Source organism: Dendronephthya gigantea, unplaced genomic scaffold (genome assembly GCF_004324835.1).
Source record: "Dendronephthya gigantea isolate DGI-Jeju-01 unplaced genomic scaffold, DenGig_1.0 000028F, whole genome shotgun sequence".
NCBI lineage: Eukaryota > Metazoa > Cnidaria > Anthozoa > Malacalcyonacea > Nephtheidae > Dendronephthya > Dendronephthya gigantea.
This window is the reverse complement of record NW_021163038.1, coordinates 481510-507461: the sequence shown is the minus strand read 5'-3', so window position 1 is coordinate 507461 and position 25952 is coordinate 481510. Positions and strand designations below refer to the sequence as shown.

Below are 25952 nucleotides of genomic sequence, written 5' to 3'. Positions count from 1 at the left end.
TCATCTCAGGCAGTCATCTCGGACAGTTTTTATCAAATTTACAAAATCACAACAAAATACTTTTGTTTTGGCCGTGTTTGTTTTTGCGTGCAAAGACTGGGGGTGACTTAGTTTCAACTTCCGGTCAGTTGAAATCACTGCATACATCTTCAAGTTTAGGCTTAGCACACTTCAACTTTTTTTTCAACCCTATAAATCAATAAAAAAATCTCACAGCTCATCATCCGCGCTCATTTGAAATACAAAATAACATAAAAAATATATCGAACCATTCTTTCTTTTGCAAATATAAATTATTCCTTATGACCTTTCCAATACATTAATACAAGTTTGAAAAATATTACAAAATTACATTTTTATTCTTAAATCTATTCGTAGCCTTCTTTCTTTTGAATTGAGATGAAAATAAATTTAACTAAGGATAAAAATATCGTTTTTAGGACGATAGAATAAAATTGATGTTCACAATTCTCCACGAATATTACGTAAAAATTATAGTATATTCTTTGGTGCGTTAAAATAGAATTATTGGAACGGTGATGTCTTCCGAATTAATATTTTACTAAATTCGAAAATTATTGTGAAATTACTCACACTCTCACAGTTAACTTCTTCTGTACATTAATCACTGAATTCAAATTGTAACAAAAAATCGATAATAAATCTTTAGACTTCCCATTAGATTCAAAACACTAAAATATTTAACTGTGATATAATCACCATATTGAGTGGTCCAAGTATCAAACATCTGAATTACGATGCGACAATGCCCTCTTTAACTCTCTTTCCACCACACGTTGCGTTAGAGATCGTTTGCTTCGGCTTCTGTCCTTTTCTTTTCGTTCCTTGGTGCTCTTCCTTCGAGACGAAAGACTCCGTTTCATTGTGGGCGTGGAGATGTCTTCTTTCAATGCAGGATCATCTGGTATCGAGGTGAGCGATGATGAAAGGGAGGACTTTGAACGCAACGGAGGAAGCTCCACCACCTCTGGAGCTGGTTTAGCAAGAGACATACAGCTGGCTCTTAAACTGTCGTCCAATATCCCTCCACAACTCTCTAGAACACCTTCGGCGAAACGAACAAAGATCTGCGCTCGAGTTTCATACTGCAGTTCCTAACGAATTCATCAGATGGGAAAATTAATACAATTGTTATATGAGAAATGATAATCTCTTATTGATCCAGTGTTACTACAGGAGGAAACCTAAATTAAACTAACTTTATTTATACTGGATAGCTCTATCAGTTCTAAACTGTTCTTCCTAGAGGTTCAGTAAGGATCATCTCTTATTGATCCAGTGTTACTACAGGAAGAAACCTAAATTAAACTACAATGTAAGCTCACCCCTTGGTCAAAAAATGGACCAGCAAATTGACTAAAACCATCAAATCCAAATCCTAAATACAACAAGAGTGTAAAGAAAATACAAAGCGGGAGACTGACATGGAACAAAAAAGATGGATGTTAAATTAAAAATTAACTGGCCTTGCAAAAAGTTTGTTCCCAGTTGCTTTTCGGCAAAGTTTAGCGAAATTGTGGACTGCATGATAGTCTGGACTGCTTGAAGACATCCAACATCCTGACTGTGACCCAGGACCATCGCGAGCTTACTGCTTATCAACGAATAACTATGAGGGATACGAAAGTCAGCAATAGTTTCTTTTTTAATACATCAATCGTGCTATAGCGATGAATCTATATTATTACTTACATAACCGGAAAGACTTTGGGAAAAACGAGACTTGCCTCCGCCAAGACTTCAAATAAAAATTTCTCTAAAGCATCATCCTTTGTATGTCGGACTAAAGTCGACTAAAATAGCAAGAATAGCATTTCACTTTCAATGTTTTCTGTAAAAACGAAGGCTTCGTATAATAACCTTCGTGAAACATATTCAGAAATACATTCTACACCGCAAAATAAACGAACGCTTCCTTCCCTACCAATGTTGTCAGCAACAAAGCTTGTGTCTGCGTGTCATTTACCACCCCCGGATCCAGCAATCGGTTCTCAACTCCAGCTGGCCACAAAAATATTTCAGTTTCAGCCTCGGAGATTTGAGCAGGTCCCGGAGAGACGGGCGATTCTATCGTTATCATAACTGGACTGACAGGCATTGAATTTGGTGGCGTTATTGACGACTGGCTCTTCGGGATTGATTTCGGTCGGGCGTGAAGAGAACTATCAGGACGTAATTTAGCGCGGATTTCATCAGAGACAATTAACAACGCTGAAGAAGAAAGATGAATACATCCTTATCACCACAGTAATAAAGTTTAAAAATAAAAGCATCCTAACTTTACCTGAAAGATAAGGGATTGTTTCTTTATACACAGCAAATTTTTCTCTCCTGTAAAACAGATATAATAAAACAAATTATAATTTTTTATTCTGTTTTTATTATTTTATTATTTTTCGTACACTGCAGAAATTGTACTCATTAAGACTACCACACTGGACCACCACGTTTGAGATATCTTCTTCAGGTAGTTCAGACACAAACCACGACAGCTTATTGTAGAATACTACCTACACTGGACCACTACGTTTGAGATATCTTTCGTAGGTAGTTCAGACACAAACCACGACAGCTTATTGTAGAATACTACCTACACTGGACCACTACGTTTGAGATATCTTTCTCAGGTACTTCAGACACAAACCACGACAGCTTACTGTGGAATACTACCTACACTGGACCACCACGTTTGAGATATCTTTCTCAGGTAGTTCAGACACAAACCACGACAGCTAATTGTCGACCACCTACACTAGAAATATCTTTTTCAGGTAGTCCAGACATAAACAGCGACAGCTCATTGTAGAATACTTCCTACACTGCAAAAACCAGATGATTGCAAAATACCATCCAGACAGCATCTCTGTATGTAACACAATAAAGAGATGGGAAAAAGCCTTACACATGATTTGTTCGATGTTTTCCTGCGATGTTTAGCATGAGATTTAAAATTCGGATGGCTCGAGTGTTTGTTGATGAGCTGCCATGACGTAAACCTGAAGATGAAGTAGAAAATATCGTTATTATCCGATACACAATCCACGATCATATCTGATCATCAACACTGTTACCTTTTAACAGATAAGCAACAAGGGCAAAATGAAAATTGTTCGCAAAGGCCACGCCGATGATATGATCCAGTTGTTTGCAATGCCACTCCATTCTTGGATCTTTACGGAAATTCAGAAGGACTTTGTCAACACTCTCGTTATCGAACGCACCTTGCGACTCCAGGGTTAGCAAGGACTGTTCAAGCAAAGCTAGACCAGCCGGGTAAAGCCCGTTTTCCGCCAGTTGAAGAGTACCGATAGCGATCCAAAACGAAGCCGTGTGGAATCTCGACGATTTGTCCAAGATTGTCAGGAGACGAGTGAAACACATTATGACACCCTCGATAAGACTAACATCACTGAAATCATTCAGAGCCTGCAATAAGAAAGACATTTCACGAGAAAGTTCTTTAAAGATGGAGCATATCACTGTTTAAATGGATCAATAAGAGATGATCCTAACTGGCCCTCTAGGAAGAACAGTTTAGAACTGATAGAGCTATCCATTATAAATAAAGTTAGTTTAGTTTAGGTTTCCTCCTGTAGTAACACTGGATCAATAAGAGATGATCCTTTCTGGACCTCTAGAAAGAACAGTTTAGAACTGATAGAGCTATCCAGTATAAATAAAGTTAGTTTAGTTTAGGTTTCCTCCTGTAGTAACACTGGATCAATAAGAGATGATCCTTACTGGACCTCTAGGAAGAACAGTTTAGAACTGATAGAGATATCCAGTATAAAAAAATAGTTTAGGTTTTCTTCTGTAATAACAAAGGTTCGTAAACGGTTGTTTTAATACCTTTATAAAAACAAGTAGAAGTTCTCTTATTCGAGCATCATCAATTTCTTTACAAGCACAGCCGTAAACGATGACAGCTCTGGCCTGGAGTGGCGGGTTGTATTGAAAAGCAAATCTAAAGAAAAAGATAAAACCTCTAGAAAACAGCTTAACTGAAGTAAAGAATGCAGAAGAAGAAATAAACAGAACAACATTAACATACTCCATTGTCAATTTCGTCCACGTCTCCAGCCACGTACAGTTGGGAATGTCTTTCATGCATGCCTTGAAAAAACATGAAAATTAAAAGAATATAATCCTACATAGGCACTTTCAGTTTTTATTGTTTGAGAGGAAATTTGGGTAGGATTTATTGATCCATACATCGCTAAACTCTCCACATCTTACCTCAACAACTTCAAGAAGAGAATTTGCAATCGTTTGTATGGATGTCATATGGATTTTCTCCGAGTCTCTCAGGTTGATCATGTGTCTACCGCCGCGGTATGACGACTGAAATGCGCGAACTGGGGCCGACTTTACTTGAGAAATGCCTACGGATACAGAATATTTAACAAAAGCCATTTGTCCGGAAACCTGTCAAAATTTTCGCACAAAGATATCTCGACTTACCAAAAAGAAGATAAAATTTAGGAAGAGAAAACTCTGACATGCGAAGCCGCAACAAACGCTTCGTTTCATCTAAAAGAAAGCAAAAATAATTTAGCAAATATTCCCACCACATTACTTAATCCAGGATTAGCGCTAATACTGAATTGAGTTAGTTAATCCGCTTATTTCATCTGACTATTTACAAATTGTCACCAGACAGATATATGAAAACACACCTGGCAGCTCAAGTGATGTACATGTGGACAGCGACTGGATAACATTGATGAGAATACCGTGAACGGTTGCTCTGAGGAACAAGGGACCCATGCATACCAAACTGATGATAATGTGAAACAGGTGAGGTAGATTATTTGCAACTAAATGAAGACATAATGAGGTAAACACCAAAAATGGTAGCTATTCATCCCCACTGTATATTTGACTCACTCTTAAAAACGAGGATGGCATAAAAAACTGTCTTACCATCGAGAGAATCGTTAAATGACAACATTAAAAGATATCGACTTAAAATCGCTATGTCCTCCCACATGAGATGTTCTTCAAGACGCGGTGTTGGGGTTATCGACGTCTTTCTTATCAACTGAAAAAAATTACAAGCATTCGATTATAATTATATTTAAAAAGCGACAACCAGCCACCTCTTCATGCTCATCGTTTCTTTCTAAAATGCCTTGTGAAAACGACAGCAGCCAATTCTTCGTTCAAATGACTTATGAAAAGGACAGCTTACCATCAAAAGTCTATTGATGAACTTGCTGGACACAACATTGACGTTAGCGGTGGCCAAGGCAACTGAGGTATCTGCCATTACTTCGGCCTTTACTGAGCCCAGTCCCCCTGCCGTACTGGCCTTAACGAAGATAAACCAACCAGTTAATACAAGCATCGTAATCATACCATGCATTATCCAGTAATAATCGATAAGCTAATGGTAAAACAATCGCGCAATCCAAATGGAAATCTTTGAAATAAGATCGTGGAGGAGACACTCACTTTAATAAAACTATCTAGAACGGTATCAACTAACTCCGTGACTTTTCCCATATTTCCCCAGATTTTTGCTTGAATTGATGGATACATGGCCTGGAATAAAAATAATAGTTAATCACAACTCAAACGTGGTAAAAATACCTCTATCACCCATTTATTGCTCCCCAGTTATTTCAAAATGCTGTTTGATATTCTCTGACGATCCTGAATATAATGTTTATTGCTCACCCCTTTTTCAGCAATGGTCAGTTCAATTAAGTCTTCAAGAATTGCGTTCACTTGCGCACGCTTTGTTCCTTTCTTAGTTCCTTGCAATAACTGAAAGAGAAGCCTCACAACATCACTGGATGTCACCTTATTTAAGCTAACTTCGGTCAGACATGCATGTTGTCCAAGCGGCGTTTCCACAAACGACTATCTATCCGTGTACATCATCCTAACCTATTTTATCTTCAGATTAAAGTGGATGTCAAGTCAGTTCTGTACATCAGGCCTGCTCGTATCAACGCGAGGGCCGAAATTTTCTGAAGATAAACTCTAATTCACACTCATTTAGAACCGAAGCGAACCTAAGTTGTGACATTCAGACATCTTATCACATCTTTGAAAAGTATTAAAGTTCAAAATTCATCTAGTCTTGCACTTTAACCAACATGTAGCTACATTTTATCCTTACCGTGATAAATTTGGAAACCAAGGTGCCATATACTCCAAGCAAAGATGTTTCAGCTCGTGGTTGGATTTCTTAAAACCTGATATGCATTCTTGTAGAAACTAAAGCCAGAAAAATGACAATAAATTATCAAACTACCACCAAAATAATCGTCAAAGTTGACGACTAAATTCAGCGTTACCTCTAAGGTGAGATGTGGTTCCTTGCTCGCCAGATTGCTGGATATACCAACAATGAATATTGTGTTGTTTGCAGGAATACATAATCCTTAAAAAAAGAAAACAATATCAACTGCTAGGTATTGGTAATACCATTTACTGTCACGTCTTCTCACTTCAGTCACCGTATTCAACAAACAAGCCTCTGGACTTGGGATATTTTTTAGGGTCAGGTACTTCAGATAAAATCAAGTAAATTTTGTGCAAACTTTACCAGTTCCTTCAAAGAGTCGCTCCTCAATTTTGAAATGAAAAACAGTCGTAAGAGCACAGAGTAAGTTGTAAGCAGCCAAACGTAAACTTGGATCTCTCGTGCCAAGGTTGAGCAATGCCTGGAACAAAAAAGCGGTAAAATAAGAGGAATTTGTGCAGTCGTCTGTACGAAATCCGCGAGTAAATTTTACTCGTTTTCCATCCTGTGGGTGACACAGTTAACATAGTTGCTAAATCAGGCCTCTCTCCATCAAGCATATTAAACCTAACCTACCATGTTTAACAGAGTTCCGGGTACATCTTTGGGAAGAATTTTCTTTGTTGCAGCCGTTTGGTTCTAAATCAGATGAAAAAGTATAGACATGCATATAAGGTTTGCTGAACTGGTGAACAAGGTTAATTTCTTACCCAACGGGGATAACAATTGATAAAACCAGCGAAGTTTTACCACTAAAGCCATTTTATCCACTTCGAAATCCCAACCAAAAGTTTGTTGAAACCATAAACATATTTGAAACCATAGCTACATATAACTTCAGGTATACAGCCATCACTTTGTGTAAGCTTCATGAAAGCTCCTGCGATTTGGCTCATAACCGCAGTTATATTAGGACTACGTTAAAACAAGCAAATTCGGCTCAATGAACTTACTTGTTGAGACATTAACCATCGCTTCTTTAGGTGTGTGACGGCCTGGACTATTTGATCGGATTCGTTGCTCATGTACAAGATTCCCGCGGCTGTCTTAAACTTCATCCAAAATAGATTATCGTCAGTACTTTGAGAGATGACCTTTGAATAAAAAAAATAGATCACAAAATTTAGAGGTTCCCCTTGTGACTGTGAATTCTACAGAACTCTTGGAATCTTACATCTTCGATTTCGTTTGGATAAAATATATCCTTGATATAGAAACTGTAGCCCAAAACTTTGTGTTTTCTGACGTCTGAATCTGTATGCAGTTTGGCCCGATCTAATAAAATAGAAGATTTAAGAATTTAAGACCAAATATCGAAGGTGTTTGCCAACATAAATTGGTACAATTAAATTAATGAGGTGAAGAATTTTAGAACAATACCTTAATAAAAACTGAGACTTTATAATGAACTTTAATGGCGTTAAAAATCTGCAACGAATGATAAATTTTAGTCTGATTCTAAAGAATACATAATTTTACTGAACTGCACTACAAAGTCTAGCCAACTCCTCACTTTATCACTTAATGAAAGAGTCAAGTGTAGGAAAGAGTTTCGTTTAGGCTGGTTCAAAACTGCAGGAAAACGCTTTCAATGCCAACTCACATTTAAATCCTTCTCTGAAGATGTAGTCGAGCTTGGCAATCCTAATTCCTCCGGTGAAATGTAATCGTTGAATTTACTCAGATTGTCGATGACTATCACTTGGTTATGATGCTAAAAAATCAATGAAGATTGTGTTTGAGCTTTTCCACAACCATTAACGATCACATATAATAGATTTCGTACCTTAAAAGGTGCAAAAAACCTCTCATTTATTTTGATATATTCCTTCATGGCGCTATTCATGTTGTAAACATAAACAGTTTGAAGATTTGTGACAGGGAGAAGTGATATACCATTCTTTAACGATGTAACCTGACAATGAAGAGAATAAATACGAGTGGCTGGATAAGGCTGTTATCAGATTGAATAATAGATGGTTTGCACATGAGGTAATAGGGAGATTTAGCATGAGGACGTGAACGTCAAAGAAGACGTGAAAATGACGAATAAATGGCGTGATGCGCCCAAATATGGACATGCCACGCCATTTACTCGCCATTTTCACGTCGTATTTGACGTTCACGCCCTCGTGAATAGCAGCACCAAGCGTGACTCTGACGTCACAGGCAAGCACGTCACTCACCTTCATTTGATTCGACTTTGCTGTCTGCGTGATGTCACATACCAGTTCCCAGGCTTGACCGTGTAAGGCTTTCAGCATCAACAGCATGTGATAAATTAAACGATCCGGGCTGATTATGTCATTTCTGTTAATGGACAAATCACATTTTCAGGTTTCAAATCAGACGGCAAAGTTAAGGTATTATGGTATGCGTGGTTATGATACTGTGAACATAGAAGGTAGAACTGCTAGCGACACATCTCAGATGTATGGACACCGTGAATAGGTTAAGATCCTCACCTAAATCGTCGAGGAATAAAATAAAACACGGGATTACCATTCTTTGATCTCCCTTCCTATAAAAACAAGCGATGAAACTTTATCAAAAACTCCATTAATGTTGTGCAAATCAAATAGGTAGGAATTGTGACTTGACCCGATGGCTTCATTGTATGTTGATTGTTAATCTTTAATAATAGACGTCGATGCCAACCCAGTGTCCTTACGGTCCTTACCTGATAGAAAATCTTGAGATTCTTGATTTCCTCAAGATCTCTCTCCCCTGTATCAGCGTGACGTGCCATGAATTCCTCAAAATCAGACGAGCCTCCCTGAGTTGTCCATCTGTAGGATTATTACAGATGAAAGATTATTACAGATGTTTTTGGGACGATGATGAATATATTTGCACCCACATATAGAACCCGCGGGAGCCTTGTTGACCTTCAGTTTACGACAATAGTTCAATAGACTACTCACTTCTTTTGAATTTGCAATCTCTGAGGATCCGGCGGTCCCAGTCGAGCTAACAATGTTGTCAACTTTTCAAACACCCCTCGGCCGTAAATTTTGAATTCTCTGCAAGAAAACAAGCATTACTTGGATTATTAACTCCCAACGTTAATAAATTGTGAATCACAATCTTCTGGGGCAGGTTGCACGAAAGCAGGATAGCGCCATCCACTGGACTAGGATTCTTTAACCGTTGGTAAAAATGTTGGAAAGCAATAGAATTACATATTTTGAGCTAACATTATTATTGAGAACCCCAAATTTAGGAATACCAAAGTTTAAATCAGTGTGTACCAACAACGGGCAATCTTAGAGCGATTGAAGGAACTAGTGTCTGGCGGATAGCTTCATCTAGATTTCGTAGAATCGCTCTCTGTATGATAGTGACAAGTGAATTTAGAGAACAAAATGGCAGGCTCTACATTTCTCACCCCCTTGCAGCCATGTATAATCCGATCTTTTCCTGACTGCTCCATAACATGCGATGAAGTGAGAGAATATTCGCATCACTGACGAATGAATAAACATCTCTGTCATCCTGTTTAAGCGAAGGACGGTGCAACGAGATTTTCTCGAAGTACCTACAAGAGATTAATTCTTTTTCACGTAGTTCTGACACAAGCCAACAGAACAACACCAAATTTGACTTACTGCTGCGTTTTGGTGAGGTTTTCCTTCAAAAAGCCATTCAAAGGTTCCATATGTTTTCTTTGTAAACAACATATTGTTGGCCAAACTTGAAGAATCTGTAAAAGCAAAAGCAGACATGATAATCTGTACAACCATGGTCCAAAAACTGTGGTATTTCTAACAGCTAAATCATTACACATCGCGTCTTTTACCTTGGACAAAAACATCAGACCTCTTCTAATATTTTCCGGAGGAGGATGATCCACAATACCAAGCATTTGTGGGGAATCTTAAAATACAAAAATTCTCGTTTATTCACGATAATATTAAAACACCATTAGACCTCTCTTTCCACGAAAACGCGTAATCACATTTCAAGGTGAATTTCTTGAAAATCTACTAAAATTATCCATCAACTCTTGAGTTTAAACGCCCTTTTAGGTTTCGTCAATGAAAAAAACTTACTTATCGCAGGATTGATGAAACGAAGGAATATGGCGCTGCCGACAGCCTCGGCTTTGTGCTGACGAAATCTTTGACTAACAACCTAAAATTGAAAAGCGATTAATTCACATGAATTGCTCCGGATTCTTTGTCGCACGAGTGAAATTCTCCGCGTTACAAACGTACACAACACGAACCTTCTTTAGACAGTAACAAAGTAACTTCAGTGCATTTGGAAAACTAGAAAATATCAAGCAACCATTGACATATAAATTGACAAAAAACTTGCGTTCGGTTCGTCGATATGCATGCATGTAGTAAAGATAACAACGTTGGATCTTACTTGTCGAGAGATTCATAAAAATGGGTAAGAAATTTCTCAGCCAAATTGATTACGTTTTGGGTATTTTCCTCCAAACTTTCTCCCTCTTCCAGCCTATACAGTAAAACAGTTGTACTTTTTGTCTAAATTATATTGTACTGGGGTCGATTGAAGCAATATTCATTCAGATTGATAAACTCGTCAATTGTTAGTCACTTCTTATAATCTTACTGCGTTCATAGCAGTTATTAAATACAGGAAGAGAAGAAGAAGTTAAAAACAAAACGCTGACCTGCTTGGATCGAGTTCAAATGTGGTGTTAAGATTTTCCTGTTTAAGCAAAGGTCTATGAGCGGACCAAGGAGGTAGTGGATGTAGTTGGTACCGAAGATCTTGAAACAGAACGTGGTCACTTTAGTTGCCAGCGTGTTGCCTCGAAACAGGACGTGGTAACCTTCGCAGTTCCTGACCTAGGATGACAAGAGAAATATGGTCAAAATATGTAGCTATGCTTTGATTAATCTCATGCACATGACCAACCAGACTGTTGATATATTGTTAACTAACACGATTCATATACCATACCTCTTGAGAGAGTATATTCCACAGAAACTGGTACAAGATATTCATCGCGTCAAATAAAGTTACCAAAACCTGCGCTAAATCATCCTGTTCATTTGACGGCACGACATTGGCTAACGCCACAGCCAATAGGAGTTCTCCCTTTTCACCCATGGTCGCCATTAGGTTTGCAAGCTGCTCATAGCGATCACGAGTGGCTGTTTCCGCCAGCGTATCGAATTCTGTTCCTTGATTGAGGATTTTCATTAAAACTTCCATGAAGATCGCTCTTGTAGCAAGGTCGGGATGATAGCCAAGACCTACGAATATGCAATTAAGTATAAATAAAGTTAGTTTAGTTTAGGTTTCCTCCTGTAGTAACACTGGATCAATAAGAGATGATCTTTACTGGACCTCTAGGAAGAACAGTTTAGAACTGATAGAGCTATCCAGTATAAATAAAGTTAGTTTAGTTTAGGTTTCCTCCTGTAGTAACTCTAGATCAATAAGAGATGATCCTTACTGGACCTCTAGGAAGAACAGTTTAGAACTGATAGAGCTATCCAGTATAAATAAAGTTAGTTTAGTTTAGGTTTCCTCCAGCAGTAACACTGGATCAATAAGAGATGATCCTTACTGGACCTCTAGGAAGAACAGTTTAGAACTGATAGAGCTATCCAGTATAAATAAAGTTAGTTTAGTTTAGGTTTCCTCCTGTAGTAACACTGGATCAATAAGAGATGATCCTTACTGGACCTCTAGGAAGAACAGTTTAGAACTGATAGAGCTATCCAGTATAAATAAAGTTAGTTTAGTTTAGGTTTCCTCCTGTAGTAACACTGGATCAATAAGAGATGATTCTAACTGGACCTCTAGGAAGAACAGTTTAGAACTGATAGAGCTATCCAGTATAAATAAAGTTAGTTTAGTTTAAGTTTCCTCCTGTAGTAACACTGGATCAATAAGAAATGATTCTTACTGAACCTCTAGGAAGAACAGTATAATAATTATTTATGATAATGATTTAACACAAGTTTCATACCAATAGCATGAGTTAGACCAGCATCGATATTGGCGCTGAGCAGGTTCGACATGGCGGCCACGGTGCACTGATGTAAGTTGTCATGATATGTTAAGATACTCTTTTGACGCTTCTTCTCCAGAGTAGCGTCATTGTGGTCTTCACCAGGCCCAACACAACGACTCAGCAAGTTGAGAAACAGTGTGAAATATCTGGAGAGAAAGCAGATGCAGATATAGTAATTTTCATTCCCTGCACACTTTCAGTTGACGCACGTCATACCTCTTGAGAAAGACTTACTTGAGAAACAATTCGGATTTTGCTTCCATGATGTCAACATCTGTGGCTTCAGGCTGCAGTGGAAGAGCGATAAGAAGCTGAGCAATTGCCTTCATGGCGCATTCGTCCAGGTATCTGAAAGTTTAGCAAACACAATTCCCTTCTTATTGACAAGTTCTCAAATCATCAAGAGATGCGCTTTCGTTTCATGAACTAAAGACGAGCGAACAATAGACGAGCTGGAAAATAGCACGAAGCTTCAACCTTCTCTGTTGAAACCTCTGAAGTAAGAAGTTATTAGCTGGACTTAGTTATATTTAATAAGACAATCGTATACCGTGAATTAACCGTAATTTCGTATGGTAGTTCCGTCTCGTCGTTCGACGCATGAGCAACCCAGTCCGATAAATATTCTACTAATTTATTTCGAAATTTAATTTCTTGAAAAAATAACACTTCATCACGATGACTCATGAGCTGAAACAAAGAAAAAAGAGACCGTCAAAAAAACATTGCTACCGGCCATGCAAATAAAATTAAACACTGTCACAGTGTCACTACACACTGATATGAAGCACACAAGTTACGAGATGATTCTATGCAACTAACCGTGACGACTAATTGACAAATTCTTGACTTTATAATCAAAGAACGAGAAACGAATGGTTTTAGATTTCTAGTGTATCTAAAAAGAAATACATTTTAGGACTTTTAATATAAGACGTTTTGTGTAAAACTCACATTCCAGTTAACATTTAAAAATCTTTAAAAATAAGTCTCAAACAGTCCAATCGGTCAGTGTGAGGATTGTGAGGTCAGTGGGTCTAAACTCACACATTCCCTGCTGAAAACGACAGTATAATAGACGTAAATCCTCAAGTAAACATTTTCTGTCATATACTGTATACAAAACATTTCTATGTACTCGTCTTTCTAAGCAATGCAGAACGCAAAGTACAAATGGAGGTTGAATATAAGCTACGAATGATAGTCAGAGAAATGCTTTGATGATCCACAGTGATGATCAGACAATCAAGGTCAAGATAAAGTGCGTTGTGATTGGTTTATACTCAAACAAGTAAAGATGACGTACCTTACAATTGAAATGATAATTGGTTCAATGACTTCCATTTTGAAGCACTCAACCGCAACAGCATTTTTGTTCTCCAAGATGTGCTTCATTATCGCAATAACCTTAAGAAAAGACACTGAATTAAAACCAATATATGGACCATACACGACCTTCATTTACAAAACATCATTTCTTTCATTATAATTGATATATTCATCGTGAATGTTTACCTGATCGACAAAGCAAGTATGGATGTCTTGGACAATAACCTGAAAGATTAAAAAGTTTAGAAAATTTGCCTTCAGTCCTGACTCAAAGTGATGACTTTCGACTGATCACCGTTGCACCTACCTGGCCACCAGCTGTGAAAAATTCTTCAAAATCCCGGCGAATTTCTTTAAATAAAGCACTATACAAAGCCGAACTCAACTCTTGGCCAATCAGATCCTTGATAATAAGCCGTATCTAAACAAGCGTTTGAAATATATCTTTTTCAGGTAGTTTAGACACAAACCACGACAGCTTATTGTAGAATACTACCTACACTAAACCATCACGTTTGAGATATCTTTCTCAGATAGTTCAGACACAAACCACGAGGGCTTATTGTAGAATCCTACCTACACTAGACCACACGCATGATTTACTGAGAAGACTAAAGTATGTAGTCCGATTTAGTTAAATATTTGTTCAACCAACCTTCGTCCCAATGTGTTCGTTGGTACATACACTGAGGCGTAATAGTTCACAAACGAATCTTGAACAGAAATTATTTTTCTTTAGGTAATTCAGCTTTGCTCGCAACATGAATTCAAAGGTAAATTTGCATAACTCCCGGAAGCACTTACCCTTTGACTGTCTCTGTTTCTTCGGGTTGAGAAACCGATGGTTGACGGTTCAGTTTTCCCGCTGATCTTGATCTGCTGATACGGCGACTAATTTGAAAGAAGAAATGGTAATTGAAACAGACCGACGATAGCACAGGACTGGAGAGAACAGCGGAGGATAGAACAGGGCAAAACAGGATAGAATATAGCACAGGACGGCAGAGAACAGCGGAGGATAGAACAGAACAGGACATGATAGACGATAGCACCTGCAGGACTGCAGAGAACAGCGGAAGATATCCCAAGATAGGACAGGATAGAAGATAGCACAGGACTGCAGAGAACAGCGGAGGATATCCCAGGATAGGGCAGGATAGAAGATAGCACAGAACTGCCCAAGCAAACACAACTCGATTACTCTACCTTAATTCAGGATTCTCCTTAAAACAAACTGCTCCAAGCGAACAAAGAAATCCAGTCATATAGTTCCATTCGTTGATGTAACCCTAAAAATATTAACAATTTAACATCAGCTAATTCTCAAACAATATTCTAAACAATGAAACAAAAATATATCATCCCGTATTTCTTACCTCGATACTTTCTGCAGATATTTTGCCAGATTGGCTAAATCTTGTCGTGCGTCTGCGCATGCTCTTTGCAGATTGCGCAGGCTCGCCGGGAATTTCTTCTTTGGGAAAATTGATGAGCGCATGCGTGAGCTTCTTCCATCTGAAATAGGTTCCGTCCCAGGCTAGTTTGTTGCCCGGCGTTTGAACCTTGACTTTTCGCAAGATTCCCATGATTCGCTTTTGAAGAGCGAGACGACCTGGTAATGAAATAAATAACCATTCACATCATTTCTCCAGGCAGAGCCGTGTTATTTTTGCAGCTGTGAGTTTACAGTCGTTCGGCTTCCGCGTCCTAACAGGCAAAACGTTTCTACATAGTTCTACCTGTTGAAATGCCATTAGCAAGATTCGCGAGTTCTTCATACACGGAAAATATGGACGTAACAAGATTCATCTGAGCGATATTATCCATGCTCGTGTTTGAGATGCTGTAAATTTCGGTGCACAGAAATTTTAGACAAGACAGCGCTGTGATGATGGCTTCTGCGTCCGGATTCCACAGAAACTGCAAAAACACTTCCTAGAACACGAAATGGTTGCATTAGAAGACACATGCAAGAACAACACAGTCAACACTTCAATCCATTCGAAGATTTACCTCGAGTTTGACTCTTGCTGAAGACGTAACTAGTGAGTGACAGGAGAAATTAGGGTCATCCTGAAAGAGATGGAAACGTTAATGTCCTGTGATAAAAGAGACAGCGAGGGATAGCACGGGACAGCAGAGATCTACAAGTGATAGCACACGGCTATAGAGTGCAGACAATGGTATAGGACGAGGGATACAAAAGAGATACTCTGGTACAATAACACAACCTCGGCTCCTAATAATACGCTAATATTTTAACCAAAACAACGTGTCTCTTGACTCGTACCTTATTGTTTTGAATGAACTCATCTCTACAAGCCATCAACTTCTTCAAATATTTCAACAACCATAAATCTTTCGTGCCATGATTCACAAGCGCATCCCCAATGGAATGAACACACTCCGAACTACAAGAAAAAAAAACAATCATTCTTTATATTTCTTACACCGTCTTCCTGTAGTACAAAACAAATAAATATCACTGAGAGATATTCCCGAAGTTCTTCTCAAAATTCTTTTGTGTATCACTACAGAGTGGAATTCACAAACATTATTTGTTAAACACAGACCTTATTTCCCAGAAGGAGTAGATGGGTTCGGCGGGGTTCCACAGCTGAACATTTTCAGGCGAATGCAATGTCAATAGTGTCTACATGAAAGAAAGTTGCAAGAGCAAAACAAATGAAGAGAATTGAGAGATATCGTATGACGTTATTCCTGGCAAAAAACGCAGGGCAAGTCGACAAGAAAGAACAGAAATATGCATATATAAATAATGTGATGGTGCACTCTGAGATACCAACCAGGCAAGATGAAATATTTTTTTGACCACGGCGGGAACCAAACTAAACTTTTAGCCAGTTGGTGACTTAGAGTAGCACCATGACAATATCAGTTCATACACTTGAGTCATATGCACTATGTTATTGATAGCTTTGGATAGCTTTGGATAGCTTTGGATAGATTTGGATTACCTGGGACGCCTCCTGTGATACTTCTTTGCCAAAATTTGAAGAAAGTATTAAATGGACAAGACCAAGCAATAGCTTATTTGAACTTTGATGAACTTCAATGCCTTTAGTTTGTGTGTTCTATGTGAACGAGAATAACCCTTGGATAAAATCTGTTTGAGATTTCTTCCCAATTCTATTAACAGTCTGGCATCAAGATAACAGGGAAACAACACAGCCACAAAGTTCGCTAAATTATACTTACAGAAAAAGCAAAAGCTGGTTCCACTCGGAAAAGACGAACCAACCACAGCAGTAGCTCCTTTTCTGCCTTCAGTGTTCCAATTTCTTCATCTTTTCCTCGCTTGATTTCCCGAGGTTTGTAAAGCTATGAAATAAACCATCCGTTAGGTTGGACATCAAATGAGACCCTTCACAGAAGTCTGCACTTAGAAGTTTAAAAACGTGACAAACCACGCTCATCCGTGAAGCACCATGACCATTTTCAAGCCCACGAAATTTCTCCAGCGTTCTCTACAATAAACAAATCGAAGCGATGTTAAAACTCGGCCTTTTCAACAACGTTTCATCGCGGTTAATTTGACTACGATTACGACAGAAATTCTGGTGCATATCTTCCTGTATTTTACCTCGAATAAATTTCTAAGGGACTCTGCCTTGGAGTACATGACTTTTAACGTCGGCCACCAACTTAAAGGTTTCTGAAATGAAGATGGAATGATAGGGACACAGTGGATGTAAACCTGGGAAATGTAGGTCGTATGTGCTCCCTCAATTTAACCTGGTTACCTGTCTAACAATGGTGTATAATCCTTGGACATACACAACGCTGAAAATGACGGGTGCTGTGGGCACCAGGCAAATATCAAAATGCTGGCTGTTCCGATAGTTAATTCGGAAACTGGAGACGAAGCAATCGACCATCAGTGTCTCAACAGGAATCGCATTTTGTGATGCAACGGTGAACGGTTTACTTGTGTTGAAGAGAAGAGCCTGGAGGAAAGAATACGTTAATAATTCAATTTACCCTTCGCGTCCGTAAAACTCGAAGCACATCGATCGACCACAAAGCTTTCAACTTACCTTGAGCTCGTTCATGACAGTCAACACAAGGAAACATAACACGGAGTTATCTTCAGGTCGTACATAAGTTGCACACTTGCACAACTTCACACAAGCAATGGCAGAACTCTCTGTTAGTCCTTTTGCGCTAGTCAACGCCGTCTTCAAACTCTCCAGAAATTCTCTCTGTTCAATGACAGAAAACAAGTTAAACAGAACTAGTAGTTTTAGTGGTGTTACTTTTCCGACTTTTACTTACACTTTTCCGACCAGTTATACTTGCCATCAGGGCAAGCATGAAACATAGTCCGCTTTTATCCCTACTCTCGTCTTGTAAGACCTTATAATTTTACCTTAACTTCTAGATGGGCATCCTGTTGTTTTTCCCCTGATGCAATTGCTTTTAACGTGTCCTAAAATGAGAAATGTCCAGTAAAATGTTTTGTATTTCATTTCAAGGTCGTCGTCAGTTGTTCCAGTCCATACAACCTAACATAAGACGATGAAACTGATAATCGAGTGTCCTATCTCACTGCCATTATGAGTGCTGGAACTCTCATCAACTCGTCTTCGTTTGATAAAAAGCAATGACCGTATTCTTCAACATGAAATCAACAGTCACTTACCGGGCTAAGCATTAGGAGCATAATCTGTAACGGCCAAGCGGCCACTTTGCGTTTCGTGCTTTCGGCAAATGAAACCAAGATTTCAAAAAGGCTGTCACACAGTTCTAAAATTATAAACAAATACATTGAAGAAAGTTTCACAAAGTAGTGGCTTTCATTGTGTGTTTACCTGAGAGTTTTTTCGAAGGGGATCTTTGAACCTTCGCAAATTCCTCCGCGTTGTATTTGATCCAATTCCAAATTGCCTGCGAAAGGAAATATCATTATATCAAAGTTTGACGGATGTCCAATTGTATGGTTTTAGAAGAAGAAAAATTTTACCTTTTCCAATGAAGATATTAACGTCATCTTTGCGGATTTCTTCAGTGATTTAAATGTATCCAAACACTCTGGATAAAGCAAAGTTTGTAAGTGTCTAATCTTGTGGTAAATCCTGAACGAATGCATTACTGACTGACCTTCTAACAGAATGACCAATGAAGATGAGGTTAGTTTAAGATATCGTATCAGGATGAGGTAATTCACATCATTACTTCCATCATCCACTTGAATTGGTGAAGTCTGAACAGGACAAAGAGAGTAGATGACGTTTGTTGAAAAGATATTGAGTATAAATAAATTTTGGTATTTTCTTTTCTTACCTGAATGAAACTTTATTGAATATTGCCGAGAAGTGATAGGAGCTAACATGTGATACGACTTTGGCTGCCATTTTCTGAACTTCGGTTGCATGGGGAAAATCAAATGTTTGTAGCACATACTAGAAGGAATTAAATAAAAAAATGATTAGAAAGAATGCAATTGTGGACAACTACCTATCGACTAACCAATCAACCAACACACCAACCAATTGACCAACCAACTAACTAACCAACCAAGCAAACAACTGACCAACGAACCAAACAAATGACCAACCAACCACTGACTGGTCAACTCACTAACCAGTGATAACCTACCTGTATAATACTTGGAAGGAGTTTAGATAAAACATCATCCTCAAGCCGTGAGCATTGCTCAGGATACTGCAAAAAGAAAGATTCAATTATCTATGGCATTTACAAAAGTCTAATAGCCACATTTTGCTTAAACATGAACCAAAAGTCAGAATGAAGTCTTACTTTGCAAAGACATTTTTCAATTGTACTGAGTACAATAACATTGGATTCTCCAATCTTATCTTTCTTATCTGATGGAAAAGAGTTCTGAAAATATGACATTAACATCAATCAATGACTTTACCAGCTGATATAGGTTAACAAGAGGGATCATCACAAGCCTCATACCCAGGCGTACCCTCGTAGCAGGTTTTCCAATAAAGCGCCTGGGTACGAGGCTGGGTCATCACGTTAACTTACAATGAAGGCAGGTTCTTTAATCAGCTTAGTAAGTCCTTGCATAACCAGTGGAAACCTTTGTTCACTGAGAGTGATGAGAGTCTCCTGGATTTTCTCAATGCTCTCTTTTGATTCATTGTGTTCAGGTGTTCTCTCATGCGGAAGCTATGAAATTTGGAAAATTTACCCCTTCGTTCACTTATTGATATTGAAATAATAACTTTAACATCCAATATCTCCTTGACATTTGGTATTTCTATTGAAACAATGACTTGAACATTTGATATTTTGCTAGAAATAATAGGCATTATTATTGTCTATTATTTCTATCAATATTCCCTGACAGGCTTGACTGAGATTCACTTTCAAATATAGATTTGCCAGATATCATTGTACCCACAGGGCAAGAAAATTGCTTCCTGAATAACCCCAAAGTAATCATCACAAAGCTGCTTCCTGTCTGCAAAACATGTGCAGAAATTAAACCCGACACGTTGAAAGAATATAACTTTAAAACCTCAGGATTCGTCGAACTCTTTCAGGTTTCTTTTAATGAGAAACTAGCCGTTTTCCCACACTTATTCAAATTTTGTAATTATACGTTGCTTCTGAGCTCTCAAATAATAAGATTATAAATGTTTTGAACAACAGACTCCTCACAAACATGCACATTAATTATTAACTTGCCACAAATTGATAATCTCAAACACTTTTACTATTTTATAAGTTTATAATTAACCAAAATTAAGCAATTTATTAACGCAAATTTGAAATCCCAAACATATTCATATCTATACGTTTCTTTGACACACTACGCCAAGGCGATATGCTTCAGAAGATTTCCCCGTTGCAAATAATTTTACGAGCACTTAAGACAATATTTACTGCGTCTATAAAGACCAATTTGTCTCGTCGAGCTCATGGTTAATCATTGATAAAGCATATGTGTTCTTGTCAATCTTAATGGCACATTCTCATAGGAAAAACCTCAGGAAATGCTTCGTATATCGACAAGCAATACATAAACAAAAATTAGAGTACCGAGAGTTAAAACAGCGGTTAAAATCATCCATTACGCTATATTCATAAGGAATATTATATATCATACGAAGACATATTTATCATATATCAATTTCAGTTTGTAAATTTAAAGTGCCAAAGACCAGGAAAGGATAGTTAAACTATATACCTGAACTTGGAAGCGTTGCAAAGCTATCCGGACCCATTCATCTGGTTTATTGACAAGCATGTTCGGGCAACACTGTCGATGAAACGACCACAGATCATAGTTCAAGCCATGTAAAACATTTTCATTTCTTCATCGAGACTGTCTTTAACAATCGTTCCAGTTCCTCCGCATAAAAGATCTCGTGAATATTTGCTTATCCCTGCAGTGGCGCCCCGTCGTTGCAAAATATCAGATCGTAGTTGTACACCAAAGGCTCTGTATTGTAATGTGCTTCTGACAGGAAGGGCTAGGTTCGCGCTCTCGTAAAACAACCGTAAACCCCTCCCCGAGTAACAAACAATGCGAAACAACTCTTGCACGATTTTGGCCACACGCAATTTGATTTGATCGGCCCGGGACAGCACCAAAGCACGTTAATATGAGCTAGATTTCATATATAATTTACTAGAAATCTTGGTTATCATTTTCGTTTGATCAAAACATTCTTACTCTACTTTGCACATCAATTAGAACAATTTGAATGTCACAATTATGTCTTAATTATAATCCCATAGGTTACCCAATTTACCAGATCGAGATTGAGGAAAATAACCTCTATTTATGGCCATACACCCCACCTAACCCCACGCCCCTCTCAAAACAATCGGAGACCCTTTCAACTGGTATAACCCCGCATCATAATCGCATTACCGGAGGAAACTTTCCTAGAAACCATTATTTTTTAATGTTATTCTTTATCCAATGTTCTGCACAAAAGCGGAACATTGCACGCAAAAATAATTAACCGGAAAGTTGCTACCACAGCTGAGGAGTTTTGTTTCTCAATTCGTCTCTTTTGAAAAATTAATGCGATTTTCATTAATTTATCGTGCAACGAAGTTCGCTAGAGCATGTCCAAATTTAGTTATAGACCGTTTTAGGAAATTGGATTAAACCATTGTCTATTGACTGAATGATTTCTACCAGATTACTTATGATTAAGGCGTGCTAGAAGACAAAAACCCACAGCGCACAATTTGAGGTTGGCCTGTGACTTGATCACTGAGGTTGGGGTAATGTACAATCTTTGCCCTATTTTGCTTAAACCTTATTTCAAGGTTATCAAGAGAAACAAAAACTCAAACCAACGGCTTAAACGTCAAATAATGATGACACACAGAATCTTAGCAAAAACAATTAAAATCTACGAGGTTTCAATAACAACTAAACCGTTGAGCAGTTTCAAAGTTTATTATCTGTACTATAGTCGTATTATATTGTTACAAAATAGTAATTGAGTTGGTAAACGCTAGAAAACTTACGTCATGTTGGCAAAAAAAAATTGTACAAAAATCGAACTTTTTAAACCTCCATGGAAAACCTATTTTCGTGTATTTCTCTTTATATTTTACAAATAAAATTCAATATTAACTACAAGTATTTAAAGTTTATAACTAAAACTTTATGGTGATTGGAAGTTATACATTTCACCAACATTTTATTTTTTACGAGGCCCAACAGGATAACAAAATTCTGCTGTCACATATTGCCTTTTCTATTACTATCCTAACTATGCAAGATCAATTTTCAATATTTCAGGGATTAGCATTCGGCTCATCCAAGCCAGGTTGCGCTGGACGCGATGCATATGAGGTACTGGTTACAACTTCAGATTCAACTGGTCCTGGTGGTGCGTCTGCAGTCTTCTCAACATATTGTGTGCTTGGTTCCACCTTTACTTCTTTCTCTCGATTCAGTTGGCTTTCTAAAATCACGATTAATTTGTTCTAAACTGTTCTTCCTAAAGGTCCAGTAAGGATCATCTCTTAATGATCCAGTGTTACTACAGGAGGAAACCTAAACTAAACTAACTTTATTTATACTGGATGGCTCTATCAGTTCTAAAGTGTTCTTCCTAGAGATTCAGTATCATCTCTTATTGATCCAGTGTTACTACAGGAGGAAACTTTAAGAAAGATGGTAAGAGTTGGTTACACACTTCTCATAACGGCCTTCATCTTGTCCACCATACGTTTGCTAACACGAAATCCTGGAATATCCTCAATGCTCGTATTCTCACTGTTCCTAAGAAGCAAGGAAATGCGAACAGTGTTAGAAACGCTGTATTGCTAATATGTATTTCCTTGTATCCACTGGCAGACGTTTTCACTCACTTATAATCGTCCCGATTCAACAAATCGTAAATATTGTCCTTAATCATCAAACAAGCCTGTAAGAAATAGATGTGAATAAACTTGTAATATAAACAAGCCTGTAAGAAATAGATGTGAAAGAACAAATAATATTTTGAGGGACGTTTATGGAAGCCCAACCCAACCCTTGTTCTTCAAACATGCATGATGAAAGCATCTTCATAATCACACATAAGTCTCTTCAGATTTCAGACAAGAACATGGTTAAACATTGAAGTGAACCAATAAAACATTTTATCACAATTCAAAGCACTCACCTTTCCTCCAGTTATTGGAAGGTGACCATTCTCATACAACCATTGCTTGTCTTCTTGGTCGCCCACATACTAGAAATACGAAAAGCAAAACATTTCTCATTTTGTTCATCTTGTTTCGAGAATTGTTTGAAGTGGAAATGTACCTTGAATAAGTCTGGATGTCGGCTGTATAACTTTCCACGGGTTGCTGCAAACCCAAGAGCTCTGAGATGAAATAGATGAAGAATAATTTAAATGAAGAGGAAATAGAAAGTCTCCTGGGCTAGAGAACCTTATTTCTTGTTTGTAAAACATTTAAAATTTTCATGGGAGTTTCACTTACTTGTTTGCTTTCACCCCCATGACAAACTCTGTGTCATAGTTGATGCATTCTGGATCCCACTATGTGCAAAAAGAACAAAGAATATCTATGGTTAGACCAGGGTTTCCATCATTCTTTTGTCTTGCCAACCATTGGTCCATTAAAAGGTAGCAAAACTAAGCATTGAATGGAAAATTCTAACCAGACCTCATAGTGTGCATTCTTGTCAGATCTTGCACTTTTTGTTGCAGGTGCACCGTCATCTTTTGTTTCTCTTGGACGCCTTTTCTGATAAGAGAAAAGGATATACACACATGCTGTTGTTTGCTTATTACATATATAGTTTGTTACAACTGCAATAAGACATGCAACATGATAAAAATGTCTAGTGTATAGAGAGAGATTTTCATCAACTAGTGGTTGTTGGTAAGGCCTTAGCAAGACAGTTTAATTGGGCGAAAGATGCATGCAGGAATGACCCTATAATTAAGCAACTGTATGAGGCAATTGGCTGTGATTCAGAAAGTCTTTTCCATAATCATAATTGTCCTGGCTTCCTGGTTCCTTACCTTACGTACAAAGGGAGAACCAGTTCTTGATTCTCTCTCAGGCTATCGTAGGTGAAGAAAAAGTAAATAAGAAACATTTCAAGTTCTTAAAAAAATCATGGAAATATTCATGTTAACATTTGAATGGTAGATACCTTCTCATTTAGAGGCTTGTTGTCAGTTCGAAACAGAACTTTTGCCTGAAAGATAAACACAGCGAAGAATAAAATGTGTTCTATTTAGCAATATTAGTGAATTGCAGTTGCAAGAATTTGATAAGATCTACCTCATCCAAAGCCTTTCTTATGGTTGTATTCACTAGTTCATCAGTTACAACCTCGCCTGTGTTGTCACGAATGTTTACTGCTGCAAGTTTCAAAAGCTACAAGAACAAACTGTCAATGTTTACTGTATTTTTCAGACTTTTAATGAACACAAAGTATTGCTTGCCTACCTCTTGATAATTTTTCAAAACATTTTCCAGCTCAGCATTCAAGGATGGTTGCAATGCAGCTCTCACTAAATCAAGTGCCTTTCCTGGACTGAAGGAGCTTGCCCTGGTCACATATCAAGTAAAAGAAATTAGCTTAAAATATTTATCAAATATATATCATTGTTAAATTTTTTCAAAAAGACTAGGCTTTGTTTACTACACACCTGGTTCTGTTTGAGGCACTTGCTCGAAAATAATTCCTATAGGAATTGAATGGTATTGAAATCTAGATATATTAAGCTTGTTATTTCTGAATGAAGACGCTGTGCTAAACTAACCTGTGTCTCTTTGGAAAGTTCCTTGCAGTCATGTTGAAAGGATTTGCTGGCTGTTTAATATATAGAATGTTAGATTATGTGATGCATCTAAAACTGAACTTTGTGTTTCTGATGGAATCCTAGCTTTGAAAAAAACTTTGCGGAAAGAACTTGAATTTCATACTTACTGTTGATACATCAGTTTGAATTTCAACTTCCCTAAAATGTTTCAATTATAGAGGTCTGATATTTATACTCTGCCTTACATTAGTACCACTACGTTACTTATCATTGACAATATAAATCATATGGCATAGACAGAGTTAATAGCATATCAGACAGATGACATGTTAAGCTTTGGGTTTATGTTGGAATTCTATACAATACTGTTATAAATTTTGATGATATGACTATTATAACATTGTAATATTCACACCACCGGTTCTGTAATTGCTTTAGATAATATCTGCTTTAGTTCAAGTGCAAAACGACTATTTACATATGAAAATGATGATTAGAAAGCACGACATACTAACGGTTTTAAACTTAGAAGATATGCCAAGTGATAGCTCTATTAATATACCGATTATCAACCCGTATTTGACATGTTGTGAACCAATTTGATAGAAAAGATAATAGGATTATAAAATTGTTCAAAATATTCAGCAAATTGTTTTTTCAAAGTATTCCCTCTTGATATTTTAAACTAAAACTACTTCAATATAAAATTTAAATATCATCTCATTGATTCACTACTTCTAATAACTGCTGCAAATATTTCTACGTAAAGTTTAATTTTCCAAGTCATAAACATTCCAACATCAAGTGCAGACTTCTTTCATGTATTTTTTTCAAAATAACTCCGATCAAAAAATGTAATTAAAACGTGTTTTGTACCTGCTCGATTTCTTAGGCTTTCTGTCTTCTTGCAGGAACTGATTCTCAATATTTTGAGACGATATTGGTATATTAAACTTGGACATTTCGTCTCTCTGCAAAGCCATTGTTGCTTCTTCCCCGAGATTGTTTTGTGCACTATGACTTCCGGTTGAAAATGCATAAATTAGAGCTAAAATATTCCATAATCTCGACGAGGAAATAAATTAGAAATGAT

At 37.6% G+C, this 25952-nt stretch overlaps 2 protein-coding genes across 2 annotated transcripts; both read right to left on the bottom strand.

Moving 5' to 3' along the window:
- Positions 1–276: 276 nt before the first annotated feature.
- LOC114523766 (neurofibromin-like) lies at positions 277–21272 on the bottom strand. Its single transcript, XM_028544795.1, is given in 72 exon segments — positions 277–1115; positions 1347–1399; positions 1488–1630; positions 1714–1814; positions 1946–2232; positions 2306–2352; positions 2924–3017; positions 3093–3447; positions 3871–3985; positions 4073–4134; positions 4258–4403; positions 4483–4551; positions 4698–4838; positions 4945–5062; positions 5213–5332; positions 5476–5565; positions 5701–5778; positions 5781–5790; positions 6149–6246; positions 6327–6412; positions 6578–6695; positions 6851–6913; positions 7228–7368; positions 7449–7504; positions 7507–7549; positions 7655–7702; positions 7878–7988; positions 8061–8189; positions 8461–8584; positions 8740–8795; positions 8955–9063; positions 9199–9297; positions 9663–9812; positions 9883–9977; positions 10074–10150; positions 10327–10408; positions 10503–10545; positions 10649–10741; positions 10920–10977; positions 10980–11097; positions 11213–11508; positions 12231–12421; positions 12510–12623; positions 12826–12965; positions 13098–13173; positions 13582–13682; positions 13791–13829; positions 13912–14025; positions 14260–14317; positions 14409–14495; positions 14811–14893; positions 14981–15216; positions 15344–15539; positions 15618–15677; positions 15895–16015; positions 16178–16257; positions 16583–16699; positions 16824–16946; positions 17033–17092; positions 17209–17280; positions 17369–17572; positions 17663–17827; positions 17995–18054; positions 18268–18371; positions 18437–18512; positions 18589–18656; positions 18726–18841; positions 18909–19027; positions 19224–19289; positions 19386–19469; positions 19623–19766; positions 20791–21272. Coding segments are annotated over 72 exon segments (8031 nt in total). The 5' UTR covers positions 20851–21272; the 3' UTR covers positions 277–740.
- Positions 21273–21981: 709 nt separating this feature from the next.
- LOC114523669 (deoxynucleotidyltransferase terminal-interacting protein 1-like) lies at positions 21982–25888 on the bottom strand. Its single transcript, XM_028544662.1, has 15 exons — positions 25736–25888; positions 25027–25057; positions 24860–24909; positions 24746–24781; positions 24543–24645; positions 24375–24470; positions 24244–24288; positions 24110–24151; positions 23748–23828; positions 23562–23620; positions 23383–23443; positions 23240–23308; positions 22944–22999; positions 22769–22854; positions 21982–22534 (listed from the first exon to the last, which is right to left on the bottom strand). Exons 1-15 carry the CDS (start codon positions 25840–25842, stop codon positions 22365–22367), a joined length of 1092 nt encoding a protein of 363 aa, XP_028400463.1. The 5' UTR covers positions 25843–25888; the 3' UTR covers positions 21982–22364.
- Between the last annotated feature and the right edge of the window lie 64 nt (positions 25889–25952).